This window comes from Mustela erminea, chromosome 3, assembly GCF_009829155.1.
Source record: "Mustela erminea isolate mMusErm1 chromosome 3, mMusErm1.Pri, whole genome shotgun sequence".
NCBI classification, from domain to species: domain Eukaryota; kingdom Metazoa; phylum Chordata; class Mammalia; order Carnivora; family Mustelidae; genus Mustela; species Mustela erminea.
In genome coordinates, this window is record NC_045616.1 from 44,957,772 (window position 1) to 44,978,249 (window position 20,478).

Consider the following 20,478-nt stretch of genomic DNA (forward strand, 5'->3'; position numbering starts at 1 on the left):
TTATCCTATATGTAGGGCGCTCAGTAGATGCTCTTTCTTCTTCCAAAGAACTTACTATTTACTATTTTACTATCTACCATTTACTATTTTTTAGTAAATATATTTAGTATTTTTTAAATATTATTTTTAAAATATATTTATATTAAATTATATTAAATACATTTAAATATACAAATATATATAAATATGTAAATATAAAAAATAGTATTTTTAAACATTATTGAGTACTTTTTAGTAAATATAAATTTACTAAATTTACTATTTACTATTACTATTACTAGGTAGACATGTTAGAGGGGAAGACCTAGACAGGTAAACCCTGCCTGTGATAAATAACTTAGCAGGGACATATAAAGAACAACAGAGCCCCGGGTGTGGTGTATTCTGTAGGAACATTTGGAAGAGAGGTAACATTTGGGAAGGTAAAAGGAGGAGACAAAGGCTATTTTGAGAAGAGCTTTAAAGGCATGACTGACATTTTAGCTGATCCCAAATTAGGAGGGAAGATTATTCCACACAGGAGGACCACATGAGAAAAGCCAAGGACTCACACACACAATTATTGTCACAGTTTAGTAATGGAAGGATACACCTTGGGAGGGACGGAAGCTGAGGCCAGAGCACATTAGCAGGGACTTTTATTCTGTGGGCAATGGGGAGCTTCTGAGGACTGGAGCAGCGGAATGATGTGGCTACTAGCATGCTTGCTTGGGAAGCACTAACTCTGGGGGCATAGAAGAGGGACTGAAATGAGACTGTTGACAGAGGCCCCTGCCACCACGAGGTGAATGCTGATGACAACTTGAACTAGGCCAGTGTCTGGAGGAGGAACAGAAAGGAAAGCAGGCGTGTGAACGCTTTCCTGAAGGGATTATTATAAGATTCCCATTGTAAGAATATCAGGGTCTGTTTGGGAAAAGAAAGAACATCTAGAAAAAGCCAAGATGAAAACTGCCTGCAGGGACGCCTGGATGGCTCCATGGGTGGAACATCTGCCTCCGGCTCAGGTCCTGTTCCCAGGGTCCTGGGATCGACTCCTGCATCAGGCTCCTTGCTCAGTGGGGAGCCTGCTTCTCTCTGCCTCTGCCTGCCGCTCCCCCTGCTTCTTCTCTCTCTCCATCTCCCTTTCTCTCTGACCAGTAAATAAATAAAATCTTTTACAAAAGAAAAGAAAACTGCCTAGAAAAGAGATGGCACAAACGTTCTCCATCAACTCCTTCAAGCTAAAATTGTTTGGGCCTCACATTTTTCAGATTATAGACAAGTATTTTTAAAAACCACAGAATTAGAGACATGTATTTTTAGAAACATACTTCTGTTTTTTCAGATGGCTTAGATCGTTTTCCTTTACTTTTAGGCTGGTTAAAATCTTCTGAAAGTTCATCAATGAGGTCTGATTCACTCAGGGGCTGTAATATAAGAAACATTACATTATGAAGGGACTACTTTTTTTTGTTAAAAACAAGGTTTTCAAAGAATTTTTTTGTTAACACACATTAGGCCATACTTTGGGATCTAAAACCAAAATTTGGGGGATATTTTTAAAATTTATAATGTAAGCTAAAAGTCATGCTATACCTAAGGAATACTGGACACCCGAGTATCACAGAAGTGTTTATGATTCATTTAGTCCAAAGTTTTCCTGATCTTTCAATTTCTGAAGGATTCTGTTCAAATAAAACTGCCTATTCTTTCTGATGAAGATCTGTATTAGTTTCTTCTTAGGTGATTTTTTTTTTTTTTTAACTATTTCCTAGTGACTTCCTTCTGACCAGCTCAGAAAACACGGGTCATATACTCCTTTCCTAAGACTGTCTGGGAACTGTGCAGGAAAGTTCTCCTATCCCTAGTTCCTTCAGATAAAATTCATTTAGAGCATGTGGGAAATTTGACTGCTACCAGTCATCTATAACAGAACTGTTGTGACTGAAAAGCCGTGCCTCTGTGTTGGACAGCCTGAGTTCTGGGTCCTGGCTTTGCTCTTTTCTAGCTGTGTAACCTTGGACTGTTCAAGATGGCTCTGTTTCCTCACATGTAAAATGAGAATGATAAGGGTGCCTTTTGCATTCAGTGAGGACCCAACAAGGTAACACATTGACAGGCATCCTGTGCAATGTCAGCCACGTCATAAGTGATTGATAAATGTTGCTGCTTATTTTTATCTTAACTGGCAACTATATGGCTTGATCCCAACTTAAGGGAAGGCAGAGTAGAATCATTAGAGTAGCTGATGTCATGATGCCAAACCTGAACCATCCTGACCTCAGCTCCCAACATCCAGCAAATGTCACCTAGAAACCCACAACACTCTAGTCATCATTCATGAGGAGAATTATCATTAGAATATGTGTAAAGGAATCAGAGATATGAGCCAAGGGTCCCCATCACAAGTTCCCCTTTCTTCAATACTAGGTTGTCATTCGAGTCTCCATAGGGAAATTCTGTCAAAATTATCACAACTCATCCACTCATACTCATATCACAACTCAGTTTTGTTTTTTGATTATTGGAAGAATCATTTCCTAACCTTGGATTTTTCTTCATGATCTGGCAATAGTGGTTTCCCATCTTTATCCTGAAAATAAAATAGAAAATTCACTGAAAATGAAATAAAACACTCTTTTCATGGCCTGTTAAGTTTGTTTTTAAGGAAGGATATGAGAAGAGAATTTTTTTTTCTTCTATTTGAGTGATCTGGTTTTGGGTGAATTTCTTCTATTCGAGTGAAAAAAATTCTCAGGGTTCTTTTTTTTTCTTATCAAGGATCAGAATAAAGAGTTGAACTATTAAAAAAAAAAAAAAAAGAAATCTCTGTTCTCCAACCCAGGGGAAGAGGTAGATCTCATTCCTACAATTGTTTTCATTTTCTGGAGATGAGGGTTCATAATCCTGGGTATTTCTAAAAGGGAGAAACTTCCCACATATAAGCACATATGAGAATCGAAACATTTTCCACCATGTATTTGTGTGTATTTTTTCAAAGAAAAATTACAGAAATGGTTAGTCCACCACCCTCACTTTAAACCAAGACCAACAACAATAAAATGTACCGTGGCTGGTTTTAATCTGTACTCTGATGGGACGGTTTCCTCATCTTCACCACACTTCTTTAGTTTCTCTTCTTTGGCTTTTGCCTGATCAAAATGGAGGCAGGGAATAAAACACAGAACAGTTTGGTAAGGCAGATAAGAAGATATCACTTCACGTACTTCATGAGTGATGCAGTGAAAACTGTACCAGATTCCAGTGTGTCTATGTGCTTTGTCAACTGGCGAGCACAAGACCGTGCTAAGTGCTGGCTGTGAAGGTGAATCAGGTATCATTATAGATACCGAGTTTCTGTTGTGATATAAGAATAGTGAGTAGGCATGGATGCCTTCTCTGAAGCATCACACAGCTTTTCCAAGGAGACCTATCTAGTGTGGAATGTACTGGAATGGCTCTGGACTCCTATGGGATATGCAACTTAACGAGGCTTATCAAAACACCACACTATCCGGGAAGTAATACATTCACTACTGGGGCTAAAAATTAAGCCTAAGAATTCACAGGACTGGAAGATCTTAGGAATTATTTATACTTTGTACATAATTAAAAAGGAAAACTAGTGGAAAACAGCAGCAAAGAATGTGGAAACTAGTAGAAAGAACAATTCATTCAGTTAAAATTTTAGCTGACTGCGGTGGAGGTCTTCTAGAGGAAATCTAGTACATTTATATGCATACCCAAAACTACTCACCCCAGCTGCTTAAGAAGTCATTTCTGTGTAACATTTTTTACTTTTATTGATCTGATTTTAGTTGCTCTAAGACTCTGTCCTGAGATTTAATGTTATACCTTCCCACCCCAAATTACTGTCTTACTAAATCTCACCAATTACGAGTAAAAAGCCTGAAGCAAAAGGGCAAGGGGCTCACTGCCCTGGAACTCTCTGGGGGCAGAACAGCACAATTCCACCTGGTCTGACACCCCCACCCCACCCCAGGGTTTGGCCAGGACCACCCTCTCCCCGAGACATCTGGTCTAGGCAGCTGCTCTGATTAGGTGTCTTGCATTAGGTGTCTTGCATAGGAAAGTTCCCCTTCTTTTGAATACATTACTTGGTCTTGGAGGACAAGGACTGCTTCCCCCGCTCCCTTGTGTTCGCCTTCACAAAGCTTGTCGTGCCACACTGCGCCCGGTAAGCCCTCAAAGAAAGCTGAAGATAGAAACTGGCCCATTTTGGACCAGAGGAGTCCCAGACTCGGGGAGAGTTGCCGGGAGTCGTGAGACTCACCTTCCTCAGTGGTTCAGAACAGGAAGTGACAGCAGAGGCAGCAGCATTGTGACAGCGACACCTGCCAGCGCCCCTCCCTGCGCTGATAGGCTGGTGCTCCTCAGGGTCCCCTGGACTAGATTTCCATGTCCCCCAACTCCACTGCCTCGTTGGCAATGCCCACGGACAGCTCCCTCTTTTCCCTCCTCTTCCATCCCAGATGACTCAGTTGAAAAACTCTTTACAAACTGTAATGTAACGTCAGAACGCTTCTCACCAAATATAAACTTGCTTTGGCTCAGAAGACTTGTTAAGATGTTGAAGTGTGGTGGGATAAATACCGCCCCGGCATCACACTCGGCGCACACAGGAACTCCAGTTATAGAGTTAATTGTTGCTTGATTTCATTCTAATTTGAGACACGATTTTCCACATTTTTCTCCATAGTTATAAAAAGAAGGCACTCTCCGTCCCATCGACAGCATTCTCCCTCCTTCCTTACGAAGAGAAGCACCTGGCACCCTTCTGAAAATATGAATTTCCACATCCCCAAGGGCAGACAAACTTATTCCCCACCAGGCCCCTGCCTCCATGTTATCTCGGTTCATCAGGTGTCACTGAAGCAGTGGCAGAGGGGACTAGCATCCACTTTAAGTATTAAAAGTCTAGATGGTTTATAAGACATACTCTCAACGACCCTTCTTGGTTGCTAACTACCTAGGAACGAAGATCTGAGTTAACCAGACTCTGAAAGTAAGACAGAATGAAGAGCAGTTGGTCTTTTATCTCCAATAAAGAAAAGCTGTGTGAGAATTCTAAACACGCACACCGCATTTAGTTTCATAAACTGCAAACTGACAAGCTCTATACACCAACTCCAAGGTCAGTACCTCGTCGACTTCCTTAATGGAGCTGAGGTCGAGCTCGGGTTCTGGCTTCCGGCTGCCCAGCGACGCTGAAAGAGCCTCCAGTGCTTCGTCACTCATTGCGTCCTGCTGAAAAGGAAAAGTTCTGTGCATTAGAAAAGAGAACATCTCCTCAGCCTGAACCATCTGTCCACTACTTTGTGAAATCCCAATTTCAAATATAGGAGCCGTGGATAAGGGAAGGACTTTCGGAAGGCAATGTTATCTGAAACTCAGCGGGAGAGAGAAAGAGAAGAGAATTACCAGTGAGAGAAACCAGGACTGAGACACTTCTGGAGTGCCTTACAGGGCGTGTACCCTCACAGGCACACTTCACCCCTTAGTTATCAAGCCATAACTATGATAATATTACTATGAAATACTTGTATCAAAAGAAAAGCTGTAAGAAGTCAACTTTCACTTTTCTGGTATTCTTTTTTTTTTTTTTTTAACGTGTCTCTAAAAATAATTTCAGCCAACCCTGTCCCTTAGCAAACTAGCTAAGCCCAGGAAGCTGGGAAAACCGGAGTGGTCCCTGCAGCCTTGTCTGAAGGCACAATGGCTGATGGCTGCGGGAACTCCCACTCTCAGGGTGTGGTGCTGTCAGGGCTGTGCTGAGCCCACCAGATAAAAATAAACTGTCCCTTGCAGGAACAGAGAGACAGAGCAGATCCAACAGACACTGCCCCCCTTCAGGTCTGTGCTGTCAGCAGACAGAGCCCGCTTTCTCACCCAGCCTAGAGCTACGGGACCGACGTGCCAGCTTCATGACAATTAAGTGATCATGGTTCAGAGAAGTGAACAGAAGCAGCTAGGAAAATGTCCCACTGGTGACTCACAGGTCAAACACCATTTAAAAGGTCACTGAAGATTTACATCCTGAGAGTACCATTTTTGGGGGGTCTTGTCTTCCTATGTTTTTTTTTTTTTCAATGGTGAGAGACTCTTGTTTCACAACCAAGAAGACTGTGTTGCCATCGTGAACAGCACTTGTAGAAACACAGAAGGCCTGCCTGGAGATAATCCACAGAACCCTGACCAGGTCCACTGGTCCACACAGACCAGAAGGGAAAAAGATGCTCCGCATCATGAACAATGCTCTGTGGGGATTATCCCAAATCAGCTCCTTCAGCCTCAGAAAAGCAAGTGCTGTCAGACGGACCGTGGTTACTTTCTAAGAAATCATTATTTAATACCTCCTCTGCCTTTCTTTTTTTCTCTTGGGATGAAGCAGCACTTCTGATTGCCGTGGCTTGTTGAGCTTTTAAAACCTCTTCTCTTGTGGATTTCTGAAAGGCAAAGCACAAATGGTTAGACTTAGAGGTAAAAGAAGAGTCACTGTAAAAACCAGAACTACAAAGAAGTTGTCTGAAAATGTGACATGCCTTCTAAGAAGCTCCTCCACCCCTTTTTCTCCCCCTCCAATTATTTTGAAAACAATACCTCTTCCTTTGCTTTCTTTCCACCAGGGATAGGAGCACTGCAGGTGAAGTCAGACGACAAAGCGTCTATGGCATCGTTGGGCCCCATGGGTTTCTAAATGATGTGGGACACATGACAGTCATTCCAGTTAAGGACCACAATACAAACTCAGCGAATGAAGAAGGACTTGGCATTCCTTTGCTACCAAATGAGGTACGTTATCCAGTAACTCAGATGAAAGCCTGTGTTGGAAGGGAATGGCTGCTCACGCATCCTAGTTTCCCATTTCCAACTCTTTTAAATGGATTCCATGTTAGGATATTTTCATCAGTTTTTCTTAACATTTATTTTGCCCCACAACTTTTTTGGCTCCATTCTTCCCTTCAGAAAAACTCCATAGGAAACCACGAGCACTGACACAACCCCATGCCCATCTCTTCCTCGGAACAGATGAAAACTTAATCTGATTTGGAGATGAGCCACAGACACAATATAGAGAATTGATGCTCCATCCCCTAAGTAAAGATTTTTTTTCAAGATTTATTTATTTGAGAGAGGGAGAGCGAACTCAAGTGAGGGGAGGGGCAGACGCCCTGCTGAGCAAGGGCCTGACGTGGGGCTCGATCTCATAACCCTGAGATCATGACTTGAGCTGAAACCAAGAGTCGGATACTTAACTGACTGAGCCACCCAGGTGTCCCCCACAACTAAAGATTTTAAAAAAGGTTAACTTGGATCTTAGAAGACATTTATGTAAACTCACCGAGGAGTCTGGAGGAGGCTCTGTGATACCTTCTTTTTTCTGAAACAAACATTAATTTGATCATGTGGAGAGCCCAAAATTAATTTTTACAACAGGCAAAATGCACTGCTCAGTGAGCATTATGGGTTGAACTGTGTCTTTCCAAAGTCATGTTGTTGAAGTCCTAAATCCCTAGCACTCCAGCATGTGACTATATTGGGAGACTGGGCCTTTAGAGAGGTCATCAAGGTTAAACGAGAACATTAGGATGGGCACTAATTCCATAGGCCTGCTGTCCTTACTGAAGTGGGGAAACATGGACCCAGAGATGCTGAGGAAAGATGGCCCATGCACAGACCAAGGAGGGAGGCCTCAGCTCCTTCCCTCACACCCAGGCTGCCCACACCCACTCCAGTCTTCTAGGCTCCCTGACTGTAAGAAGATGTATTTCTATGTTGCAATCCACCCAGCCTGTGGACTGAGCTATGGCAGCCCTAGCAAACAGATACACTGGCAATCCTTGTAGTTATTTCACAAGCCCCACCATATTTTCTAAATTAAAAAAAAAAACGTGAATATATTGATGGGATAATGATTATGTTCCAAAAAGCACACAGTAAAGTAAAAGTAAATGATCATTTAACTTACTGCCAAAAGTTCCCTGTATTTTGGAGGAAGTGTAACTTCTCTTTTACCTAATTCCTCTATGTAGGTAGAAGTCATTGGATCCTGCAATAAAAACCACACACAGGGATATTATGTAATTAATTAGTTGAGAATGTTATATGCATATTCTATATTACTGTTTCTGTTAGTAATTTATGGAGCTACAGAAATGAAATTAAGCCATTAAAAAGCCAATGCTTTACACAACACTGAAATTCTCAGTTTATACAACACTTTATTTAATCAGCTTAACCCATATGTGATACTAGAAAATATTCAAGCCACTATATTAAATTTGAGTCATGTTAAAACATATTTTATTTTAAAAAGTTTTTCATTGTTTATTTACCAATACATGCAACGTTACAGTTAATAATACATTTCTCTATAACCTAATATCCAAGTCTTTCAGATGTAATTTCTTTTTTTTTTTTTTTTTTTAAAAGATTTTATTTATTTATTTGACAGAGAGACATCACAAGTAGGCAGAGAGGCAGGCAGAGAGAGAGAGAGAGGAGGAAGCAGGCTCCCTGCCGAGCAGAGAGCCCGATGCGGGACTCGATCCCAGGACCCTGAGATCATGACCTGAGCCGAAGGCAGTGGCTTAACCCACTGAGCCACCCAGGCGCCCTCAGATGTAATTTCTAAGAGAAAAAGAATCAGATAATGTATCCTGTTTAACTGGCTACAATCTCATCCACCTTCCTTGTCAGCCAGAGACAGTCCCCATCCGGAACTTTATTATAGCTATGGACTTAAAACTGAGCACACTGTAAAACAGTTATTCCCTATACAGGCATCCACAAACAACATAGAGCATTACTTTGCCTTTTTTTTTTTTTTTAATTGAAAAAGTACAGAATGCTTTACTAATTTGGGTGTCATCCTTACAGAGGGGCCATACTAAACTTCTCTGTATCATTCCATTTTTAGCATATGGGCTGCTACTAAGCACTACTTTGCATCCTTTCAAATGTTAAACAAATGGCATCATATTCTAGATATTCTGTGTTTTTATTCAAAATTATGTTTCTGTAATGTATCCATGTTGATACATGTATAATTCATTTTAACCGCTATAAAGTGGTCTACTATATTATGCTGTCTGCTGTTGACCAAAATCCTTTCTGAATGTTCCATCTGCTCTTGTAACTCCTGGAACACATGGGCAAGGCCCCCTCCAGGGAAACTCTCTCAAGGTGAACTGCCAACCGAAGGGTAATAAGCACATCTTCAATACCCACTAGCCCCACACGAGTTGTCAGACTTCCACACTTGGGCCAATCTGAGGAGTAGGCAATGCTCTCTCCATATCTTAGTATCATTTCTCTACTTACTAGAGAATTTCACTGCCTTATTAGCCAAACAAGTTTTCTTCTGCTTTTCTAGTGGGTTGTCTTTTTCATTTAAAAATTCTTCATAAATTCTAGAAACAAATCCTTTGTCAATTCTGTTGCAAGTATTTTCCTCCAGTCTATGGCATGTCTTTTTAATCTTTTTAATATCAAGGGATGTGTAATCTTTTCGCTTTTTAGGAGTTAGGAATGGAGATGAGCGGAGGGTGGTAAATTTCTGGAAGTCAAAATAAGTTCAAGTCATCGAATGGGAAGTCTCTGAAAATCAAAAGAAGTTCAGGTCCAGTAAATTTAAATCTCAAGGTCAAAAAAATCTTTGTGACCTGAGAAGGTGATTCCCAGCGTCAGTCACAACATGGACAATCCGTCAATGTTTGCTGAATCAATGTTCAAAGTAGAGCTACCATAGAACAAACCATTTCCATTCCCAGCACTTTTAGTTGGTATTGACAGCGACACCATCCTACTTCTCTCCACGCAACAGAACATTAGGTATTCTTTGGTGCCTCATGGCCATGAACTTACTTGCTTTTCTACCTTATAAGTATGAATCTTTACAGAAATCAAAATCACGTACTGAAATTTCAGGTCCAGTGTACACTGTGTTATCTTCTTCAGTTTCTGCAGGTTCTCCTAGGGTGTCTACTAAGTCATCCAAAGCAGCATCCATGTCTGACTAGAAAAGAAAGAAAGAAGGTATTTAAATGCTATTTGCAATACATATTTCACTTCTGATGTTTTAACTAAAAAAAAAAAAAAAAAAAGAAGAAGAAAAGAAATCAAAACCAAAAAAAACAAAAAAACCCCAGAACAACAAAAAAAAACCAAGAAAACAACAAAAAAAAGAGAAACCATAAACAAAAAAACAAAAAACCCAGAAACAATAAAACGAACATTCTGTTCAGAAAAACACCAAATATGAAAGGTTCTTCAAACATCAAAATAGTTAAAAATTTGGTCTCTGATTGACTTTATTACATAAGGTCCTAGAGTACACATTCTAGGTTGGAAGAACAGAAAGCCATGTTCAGGTAAGAATCATAACTTCAGGGGTACCTGGGTGGCTCAGTCGGTTGGGTGTCTGACTCTTGATTTTGGCTCTGGACTCGATCTCAGGGTTATGGGATTCAGCCCTGTGTAAGGCTCCACCCTGGGCAGGAAGCCTGCTTAAGATTCTCTCTCCCCTGGGGAGCCTAAGTGGTTCAGTGGGTTAAAGCCTCTGTCTTCAGCGTGGGTCATGATTCCAGGGTCCTGGGATCAAGCCCCGCATCAGGGTCTCTGCTTAGCAGGGAACGTGCTTCCTCTTCTTGCTCTCTCTGCCTGCCTCTCTGCCTACTTGTAATCTCTGTCTATCAAATAAATAAATCTTAAAAAAAAAAAAGATTCTCCCTCTGCCCTTCAGCCCCTTAAAAATTAAAAAATCACAACGTCAGTAAGTCTAATGGCATTAACTACATGAACAAATGGATGGTTTGTTAAAGCTGCCAGTCCAGTGTAATAACAGTTAAAAACAAAATAACAAAACAAACAACAACAAAAAGAATAACGTAATAGTATGTTACTGTATGCAATAGGAAAAATGGCTTGATATTTATTGTTTATCAGCAGTTTTTCAGAGTTTCATATTGACAAAGAACTCCAACAAAATCTCTATACAGCTCCTCTTCCAAACAGAGTATTTAAAAAATGGATGGCCTGTGTTCTTTCATTCATTTGTGGGTTTTTTATTCACTTGCTTGCCTGAGGATGTTTACAAAGCAAATTATGCAAAACGGATGTTAAGCTTACAAGAAGTGACAATTTACTCTGCTGATATGTGCTTTAATCAGTATAATGAATGAAAGAGTGCCTCCATCCTATCTGAGGTTAAAAATGATTCAGTGTGAACAGTAAGCTGTATTTAAAAGAGAAAACAAGAATTCTGGGAAAGACCCTTTATTTACTTTGCTTAACTCAGATTAAAAAATGATTAATTTTTTTTCCCCTTCAACCACCATATTCCCACTACAATTTAAGGAATTCCCCTGATCATGTCATATAATTTGGGACCTCTTAGGTTTAGACCAATTCATTTGGGAATTTCAGAATGAAGAACTGCCTTATACTCTTTAGGGACACCTCTGGTTAAAGAAGTCAAATTTCCAAGAGAGAAACTGAAATGTAAAGTTCATAGGATGTAATCGAGTTCTCAGAACAGAGGTTTAGAATATAAAATGCTACAACATACCCCTCCCATCACACTTTCAGCTTATAGCAATAATTCATGAGAAAGGTCTTTTTTTAATAGATTTTACTTACTTCACAGACAGAGATCACAAGTAGGCAGAGAGGCAGGCAGAGAGAGAGGAGGAAGCAGGCTCCCCGCTGAGCAGAGAGCCTGATGTGGGGCTCAATCCCAGGACTCTGGGATCATGACCTGAGCTGAAGGCAGAGGCTTTAATCCACTGAGCCACCCAGGTGCCCCCATTAGAAAGGTCTTTAAGTAAATCCCACCTTACATGGTTTGCCCTTGAAAAAAAAAATCAGATCAAGAACAACTATAGAGACCCTGAATAAATAAGTGTCTTATGTAGAAACACACTGCTATCTTCCTACCTTCCCAGATGGTTTACTCGGTTTGGATTCAACTGGTACAGCTGACGTTGACGATTTCTTTTCTTTTTTCTGGTGGGGTTTTAGAAAGAAATAAAAAATCCTCACATATCTTCATTCAATAACTTAACAAATTCAAATCAAATTATTAAATAATTCAATAAAATTCAAAGGATCAGTAGCGTCGAACATATACTGAACACCTGCTCCATGACAGGTAACACGTTGTATGCATTCTCTCCTCAATCAGAGCAGTGTAAATAACATTAATTTCATTTACTGATGTGGAGAGCAAGACTCAGAGAGGTTAAGTAATTTTTCTCAGGTCACACAGTAAAGGAGAGACCAAGGTTTGAATCCAGAACTGCCATCTCTTTCCTCCCGGCTCCTGGTTGCCCTCCAGGAGCCCACAGTCAGCCTGCAGCACTCAGGACTTTTTTCTCCAAATGGCCACTTCCCCATTGCTCTTTCAGTCTGTGCCTGCACACAGTAAGACCTCCACACTCCTGGCTTTAGCATTTCATCAGGCACTCCTTTCTTCATCTCCCTACAAAGAATTTCCTTCCCAGCACTGTTTCAGTTGCTCTTTCAAACACTGCTAATAACCCTCCGATCCGCAATCTCCATGCTTCCCCCAGACAGAATCGTCTCTCAAGTCTGACCTCAGGAAGCACCCCTCTCCCAACTCCTCTCTCACGGCAGCTGCGGCCAAGGTCATCCCAGCCCTCCCCTGGCATCTGTGCCATCCGGTCTCTGCCACCTCTTCTGCTTTGCCCCCAAACCTACCCACTGTACATGTTTCTGCCCTGTGCTTGGGGTCTTAAGCAAAATCATCCTCTGGGGCCAGGGCTGAACGCTTGCAGGGACTGGCGGGAACTAGATGGGTGAAGAGGTCAGATTGAAGACAGCAGGACACCATTGCACTTGGATGTCTCTGGAATGCAGGCAGCAGAGCATGGGGGGTGGAGAACCCACCAGCTCCCATGCACTGGCTGCATGAGCCCTCAGGCAGCTCAACCTCTTCTGTAGCTCAGGACCATCATGCATGACATGCACGATCTATCTTGGGGCCTTGTGAGGACTGGAGAAACCCATCTACTGAGTATGAGAGCCGGTACTCCGCATGTGTTAAGCACCACCTAGGTACATGTTGTATGATTCAGTGCTAACTAAGTGATGACAGCAATTATCAGGAACACCATGGGGGCCAGAGGGTGAGAGGCTGAGTCTGGGCAACCGAATCCACTTCCAGGATTCAACCATAACCCTATGCAGATACTCCTTCCTATCTGTTCCTTCTCTCCCAACCTCCTTCTGCTCATGCTCTCCATTCTCCTGGAGTTCAAAACCACATTCGTTTCAACTGCCTCACTACACATCTCTCTCCAACATTCCAAATCAGCCTGGCCAAACTCAGACCGCTTTTCATGCTCAACCTCTTGACTCTGTCCACCGGTCAGTGGTAACTGGGGACCAGCTCACAATTTAGGAAGGCATTCACTCTCAGCATCGGAGCAGGTCTTGGGCTTTCAGGAACCTGACAGAGCCCCCCATTCCTTTGCCTCACCTTAGGGTTACCTACCCTCGTTCATGCAGACCCTGAAGCCCCAGATTATCTCAGAGTTGACGTTACCACTGCCTACCGCAGGCTATCATTTTCTAAAACCTGAAGATTTTCCCTTGGCAATGCCTCCTACATTCTACATTCCCACTACCTCATTCTATCCCAGTGCTAAGTTACACTAAATTAGGACTCCTCAGGACCAGGGCAGTGGTCCGTGGCCAGCTTTCTGGTCTCTGTTCCCATTCCATCCACCCACTGCGGTTGCCCAATCCTATAGCTGGGTGCACTCCCATTCTTGAACCTTCGACACTGAATAGCTACCACCCCTGTAAACTGCTCTCAGCATTCCCCAGCTGTGCCGGGACCCGTCTTTCTGGTCTTATAGTCCCACTGCTCACCTCTCTGGTGCCCCACCCACAGTGGAATGCACTTTGTACCAGAGCACACCTCACACTTTTCCACTCCAATACATTTGCAAGCCCACAATCCTAGTCATACTTAATGCCCAACTCAAACTGATCTACTCAGAGTCCCGTGGATGCCTGCAAACTGACAGAATCCCTCCCTTGGGTCCTCAACCCAAGAACTCCTTGTAGGGGCCTGTCTTAAACTGCCCTGGAATGCAGTCCTCGGGGATTCAGTCTTCTTCCTGCCCTTGCACAAGCTAGCCTGCAGCTAGGGTGTCCTGTGGTCACACCACAGTGCTTTAAACACAGTACATACCCCTCACTCTCCAAAAGGAAGATCTGACCAATCCCATTTTATGGGGGACAAATCAGAGGTAAAGGAAAGTGAAATGCTTTGCCCCAAGTCAGTGGGCGCCAGACTTCCACCGAAGTCTCTTATTTTACTATTTAGCTTTCACCTTTTCCCTGGCTACTTTATACCTAGCACAAAATTTCAGATTGATGACATTTTTAAGGCTTTTTGAACAAATCTAATCCTCTATCTTAAATCTATCCATTTTTTCCAAACCATTTCATATAAGTACCCCTCATCAATGCCACACAGTCACGTGTACCCCCAGAGTGGGGATGAGAGTGCGAGTCTCAAGGTCATATACAGGGGCGCCTGGGTGGCTCAGTGGGTTAAGCCTCTGCCTTCGGCGCAGGTCATGATCTCGGGGTCCTGGGATTGAGCCCCCAAATCGGGCTCTCTGCTCAGTGGGGAGCCTGCTTCCTCCTCTCTCTCTGCCTGCCTCTCTGCCTACTTGTGATCTCTGTCTGTCAAATAAATAAAATCTTAAAAAAAAAAAAAGAAAAAAGAGAAATAATTAGTCTGCTGGAAGAAAAAACTTATTTTTAAAAAATTTGAATATTTTCATGTAAAGATTCATGTAATTTTTGTTATCACTCCACAGAATGTCTGCATTACTCCTCCTTTTCAAGGTCTGAGAAAAACTGATGTTTCCGGGAGAGATGCCATACTTTTACACTATGACTTTCCTCTCCACTTAGCCTGTAGGGTGATACCTTTCCTGTTTTGAAAAGCAGAAAAACAGATAAATAAATGCAACTTTTTAAAAAAAGTTTCATTTCCATCTTATTATTGCTGCCATTCCTTGCTTGTGACTTCCAGAGAGACGGTAGCATTTCTGGAGAGACACGATTAAATCTAAACTGATTACGGAGTCTGCCTTGCTATGGGCAGACACAGCAGACGACTTCTCATCTTACATTTCCCAGATCGCATCTGCAGGAGCTCCTCAAATGATCTAAGCAAAACTCACTCATCATGAGGAGGAGGGACACACATCCTCTCTCCTGAGAAAGTTGAAATGTTTCTTTCCAAAACTTCCCCTATCAACTCACGCAGAGGTCAGGACTGTTGGTGACCTACTCCTATCAACACAGGTGCTGTCCCTGGTGGAAGCTGAGAGAAGTGCTCCTTCAAATATTCTAATTTTATGTGCTTTATTTCAAAGCTATAAATCTTGAGACCAGGATCTGGGTCACCTCACATTTTAATTTCTCTTGGTCCTGATACCATGTCTTCTCCACCGCAGGTGTTCCAGACAGATTTCTTGAATATATGAATTCTTCTAACAGTTGTGCTATTCCACTCATTCTACATCCCTTAGATGTGTCCCCTTCTTTACTAAATTCCACATAAAAGCAGTGTTTGGTTTTCCCAAATACTGGTTATTTGAGTGTGGTAGCACCACCACCCAGAGCGGTCCCTGAGAAGCAGACGTAAAGCCCAGGCTGGAAGGGGCCGTGGGCGAGCACGTGCTTCTCGCGGAGCAGACCCCGCCTGTGGCGAGGTCCGCATAAGCGTCTTGTCGCCCGTGTGCGCTCACCTGTTTCGCTGGTGTGGCGGATGCCACAGCTACACCACCACCAACCGGCTCCCCGCCGGCAGAAATCGCATCCTGTGATTTAGTCTACAGGTGGGGAAAAAAGATGAACAGAACTAAGTACCTCTGAATGACTATGTTCAAGACCACACATTGCAAGCATCTCTACTGAGCACTGAGCCAGTTCACCAGGACAGATGTCCGGCAGAGGGAGGGTTACCAGCTCCTACCATACGTGACAGCACTGGGCCCCGTGGGAGGCTGCACTCTAGAGCCGACAGAGTCCGTGCAGGTACAGGGAGAGGCGAGCGGGCCAGGCAGGGACTGAGATGAACTGGACCACAGGTACCAGGTATAAAGCTCCTGTCAGTTATTGCTATATAACCTGATTTTTGAAGAGAAGCTGGCAATTTGGATTTTATGTGAAACATTGTGACTTGAATTGTTGGCAGCTTATTAAAAATGATTTTAATAATATTGTAAGCTGGGGCGCCTGGGTGGCTCAGTGGGTTAAGCCTCTGCCTTCGGCTCAGGTCATGGTCTCAGGGTCCTGGGATTGAGCCCCATGTCGGGCTCTCTGCTCAGCAGGGAGCCTGCTTCCTCCTCTTTCTCTGACTGCCTCTCTGCCTACTTGTGATCTCTCTCTCTGTCAAATAAATAAATAAAACCTTCAAAAAAAGAATAATAATATTGTAAGCCAAACAAAATAGATTTGAACAAAACACATAGTGGCTGCATTCAGCTGGTGGGCCAGAAACATAGACCCTCTTCTTTCAAGTGCACTGTGAAGCAGGCCTACTTGACATCTTCCAAGAGCCCTTGATCAAAGAGTTCTTCCCGTAAATGTTTATTCTTCTAACAGCTGACCTCCATGAGCTGTGCAAATATGGAATCTATTTATGGCTCTATAAATTCATCTCTTCTATGACAAAATTCTCAGCACCTCTCTCAGACTTCCATGTAAAGAGCAGATCAGGCAGATCGTGTGTGCTCTTTATAACCCTAAGGAGAAAGGTCCAGGAGGTGAGCACTACCGTGCTTCCTATCTATGAGAAACCAGAGCCTACTGCCTTACAGTCATGACTGGGCACCGCTGGGCAGTAGAGACCGGACTGAACGTCCCCACAACCCATCCGATGTACTTCTTAGGGCCAAGTTTCCACAAGGCTATTTGCAAAACCAGCCAAATGATAGCCCCAAATCATTGCAATACAGAGTACATTCAGCATAGCTCCATACATTCATCGACACAGGTCCGTGTAGATGGAGGACCTGCATCTTATTCACTAGTTGATGGTAGTGTTTTCTTAGCAATCCAACTTATTTACCTTTGGGTTTGTGGATTTCTCAGATGGCGGCTGTTCACTTGATTTGGACACTGGTTCTTTATGAACATGCTTGCTTTCTGTATCTGATGCGTGCTTGGGCAGGCTTTTTGGCTGAAACACACAGACAGAGATGGACACACACACACACACACACCACTGTTAACAAGACGAAAAATACCAATGCTTTTCTCTGTGTGATGCCAACTGTTTCTAACAGTTGTGTTCTATGGACTTTTGAATTGCATTGATCTCAATTCATGTGGCATAAATGTGATTACGTTAGGTACAAAATTTGAAATATATATCCTTCCTTCCATTAGTAAACTGCAAATCCTATTACTGCCACACGGTGGTGCCATTATAGTCAGAAAAACAAACGCAAATGACAGTTCAGAATTCCATTCCTAGCATACAAAAAAAGGCTTCACCAATTATCAAGTCCCAAGGATGATCATTTACCTCTTTGTGTTCCTTTGGCTTTACTTCTTGGGTTTTTTTCTCATGAACTACAGATGGCTGTTAATTTCAAAAGATAAAATCTCAATTACATTGGAGGTCTTTCTTTTATTATTTCCAAACAGGCTCAAGAACAAAAAATCCCAGTTAGACCCTTCTGCCCCTCTTGGGAAAGGGCCACTTAGAGAAATACACATGGGCTACCTGTCAATAGTTATCCTCCCAACAGTCTGATAATGACGATAAGAGTAATGAAAAATTTAGTATTTCATTGAGAAAGATTTTTCAACTAGGTATGTAACTCTAACTTACTGGCTGTGTTTTACAATTCATATAGATCATTTGATAACTGCAGATCTAAACACAAAGCACTGAGACCTCTGGATTTCTTGACAGGGAATCCCGCTCTAGAAGTTCTTTTAAAAATCTGCCTTCATAGGAGATAAACGTTGTAATTTAATGATTTACACAGTCTTTTCTGTATTACAACAAGAGAAGGAGGTAACACCAGAAACCCAGTTCTCTGGAGATTGTACAAACAGTCAAAACATTTAAATACGGAATAGTGGACAATTTCCAGCTCGCTGTTGAATTCCTCCTCTACAGTGGACTATGGAATTATCATCCTGAGGGGAAGAGCAATCCAGAGGTCCTACATAAAATCAGATAAGCATTACCTTCTACCCAGATAACCTCACCTCTGCCTCCATTTAAAGTACATCTCTGTGCTTTCCCACAGGAAAACCTGCATTCTTATGTGAGTGTTTGCTTTAAGCACACTTGCTTAAAAGAAGTAGTATGTAGCATCTTATGAAGGAGAAACATTTGCCCTGCCTGCAGACACCTGGGGACAATCTCTACATGGATATAGACTGGCTGTCAGTCTAGACAGCCATGAGTCAGGAAAGCCATTCCCAAGGGAAAGTCAGAGCTGCCTCCTGAGAAACTGACAACTAGTTCCACAAACTGAGATAAGACTGTTCAGATAAACCTACAGGCCTTAGGAAAGACTCATCTGGAAATCATGTAGGTGCTCGGTTCAAAAGACACATTTACTCTTGATGTCCCATCTTTAGAGGATTGGACGCTGATTACCCTTTGTCCTTTCTTCTTTGCTCCTACAGTTTTTTAATAGTTACTTCGCCTATAACAAAAATCTTGAACAAAACACCTTCTGAAATATACTGTTTTCATATATAAAATATTCATTTTAACAACATATATACTTATTATAATAATTTACTTACGCTCTGTATGATCGTGTTTAAAAAGGTAATCCAAAATTGGTCAAATTAGCTGAGAAAAATTCCTTTTCCCATTCAATAGCACCAACAGAGGAAATTGGTTTTTCATTGTTATTACGAAGAACCCAAATAACTCACTAGTTGACTTAAATCACTTACCTTCGTTGACTGTGACTTCTTTTCGGCTTCCGTTTTTGCAGCCTAAACTCAGCAAAATACAGAAAGGAAGAGAGGAAAGGAATTAAGGAAGAAAGGAAAAGCAGACCTAGTTTACAAGGTTTACCATAGATTTTCTTCAACTAAGAAAGCTCAGAGGAGATGGCTTTGATGTAAATATAAACTTTAGGAGTTAAGTTTACTATACTTTGCTTGGAATTTTAACTCTTTAGATAAACACTAACGCACTCAGATACCCTGTTCTTCCCTTCAGAGCAGTTTACATCTTACTTTTGTTATGTGTATCAAACATATGTAAACATTTATTACCATGAACATTATAGCTAATACATAAATAAGCAAAATAAAATACAAATCCTCATCCTTGAAAGGCAACAACCGATCTCTGAGTGAAATACCAGGGGTTCTGGCTGCCCGCGTGAAACAATGGGATGGTGACAGAGCCAAGAGCTAGAAAGCAGTGACATTAAGTTTTAGTGCCGGAATATCAGCGATGGGTCATGAAGGCCGACCAGCAAGTCTGTGACGGGTGAGAGAGTTATGGGAGATCTGGAACTGCCGTTATTAGTGTGTGCTGAGCCGCTCAAAGTGGCCATTAGCAAACATACATGTCCCCTAGTACCGTGAACCCCATCACCTGTTTTCTGTGTCTTTTCTTGTCAGGAGAATGCTGCCGTTCCATCTCTTTGCTGACTGGAATAGCCTAATACAAGAGCACAGCCCCAAGTGTGATTTTATTTTATCGGACCATTGCATAGGTCACATGTATCATTGGGCTGTATATTTCTCTCAAGTCGCCTTCCACTCAGCTACAGCATCTCCGCCATGCCCGTGCATGTAACTCCGGGAGGTTGCACACACAGAAATTCTAAAGGCTCCAGCAAATACTGTAGTTTGGATTTACTTTATTTCCATGGTAAGAATCTGCAAGATTGCCCTTAATAAAACTAACTTCTGACCCCTTTTCTTCACCTTCTCTAGATGCTTGGAAAGGCTGCTTGGGCCATTTTTTTCCAACTGTATCTCTAACATTTGTTTACGAACAAATCAATAGTCACAAGTGCTGTCAAAAGTTTTCTGAAATCTTGTCCACAGGGTATTACAATTCCATGACTAGTGCATTGGTTTTTATTGCACAATATAATCTAAATTTCTGGGACTGCTTCAGAAGAGCTGCTATAGTGGCTTTAGTCAGTTAAGCTTCGGACATATGATTTCAACTCAGGTCATGAGCTCAGGGTCCTGGGATCGAGCCCTGCATCAGGCTCTGCACTGAGCATGGAGCCTGCTTGAGATTCTTTTTCTGCCTTTCCCAATGCCCCTCCCCCAGCTTGCACTTGCGCTCTATTGAAGGGGAAAAAATAAAATAAATAGTTGGCTGTGACTTAGGCCCTCTACTGGAGTATTTTACACAGTTTTACCCAACCAAAGGTCATCTATATAAAAAAATACGATTCCTTAAGTATATACATGATT

At 42.1% G+C, this 20,478-nt stretch overlaps 1 protein-coding gene and 1 non-coding gene across 16 annotated transcripts in view; both read right to left on the minus strand.

The window, feature by feature from the left end:
- CAST (calpastatin) overlaps positions 1 to 20,478 on the minus strand; it is a 113,101-nt gene that overhangs the window by 27,139 nt on the left and 65,484 nt on the right. For 6 of the 15 annotated variants that reach the window (XM_032335696.1, XM_032335689.1, XM_032335687.1 and 3 more), the window contains 15 exons: positions 19,640 to 19,705; positions 18,985 to 19,026; positions 17,585 to 17,641; positions 17,126 to 17,236; positions 15,801 to 15,884; positions 11,941 to 12,009; positions 9,923 to 10,021; positions 7,973 to 8,053; positions 7,346 to 7,384; positions 6,604 to 6,696; positions 6,357 to 6,449; positions 5,146 to 5,250; positions 3,051 to 3,134; positions 2,528 to 2,575; positions 1,314 to 1,409 (listed from right to left, as the gene is read on the minus strand). In XM_032335696.1, the coding sequence (XP_032191587.1) occupies positions 1,314 to 1,409; positions 2,528 to 2,575; positions 3,051 to 3,134; positions 5,146 to 5,250; positions 6,357 to 6,449; positions 6,604 to 6,696; positions 7,346 to 7,384; positions 7,973 to 8,053; positions 9,923 to 10,021; positions 11,941 to 12,009; positions 15,801 to 15,884; positions 17,126 to 17,236; positions 17,585 to 17,641; positions 18,985 to 19,026; positions 19,640 to 19,705 (1,167 nt within the window). The remainder of the gene's footprint in view (positions 1 to 1,313; positions 1,410 to 2,527; positions 2,576 to 3,050; positions 3,135 to 5,145; positions 5,251 to 6,356; positions 6,450 to 6,603; positions 6,697 to 7,345; positions 7,385 to 7,972; positions 8,054 to 9,922; positions 10,022 to 11,940; positions 12,010 to 15,800; positions 15,885 to 17,125; positions 17,237 to 17,584; positions 17,642 to 18,984; positions 19,027 to 19,639; positions 19,706 to 20,478) is intronic. The other 9 variants (XM_032335690.1, XM_032335688.1, XM_032335695.1 and 6 more) reach the window with 6 other exon arrangements.
- On the minus strand, positions 8,841 to 8,945 carry LOC116587383. The gene has a single exon (XR_004284407.1). It is a non-coding gene; the product is annotated as a U6 spliceosomal RNA (small nuclear RNA).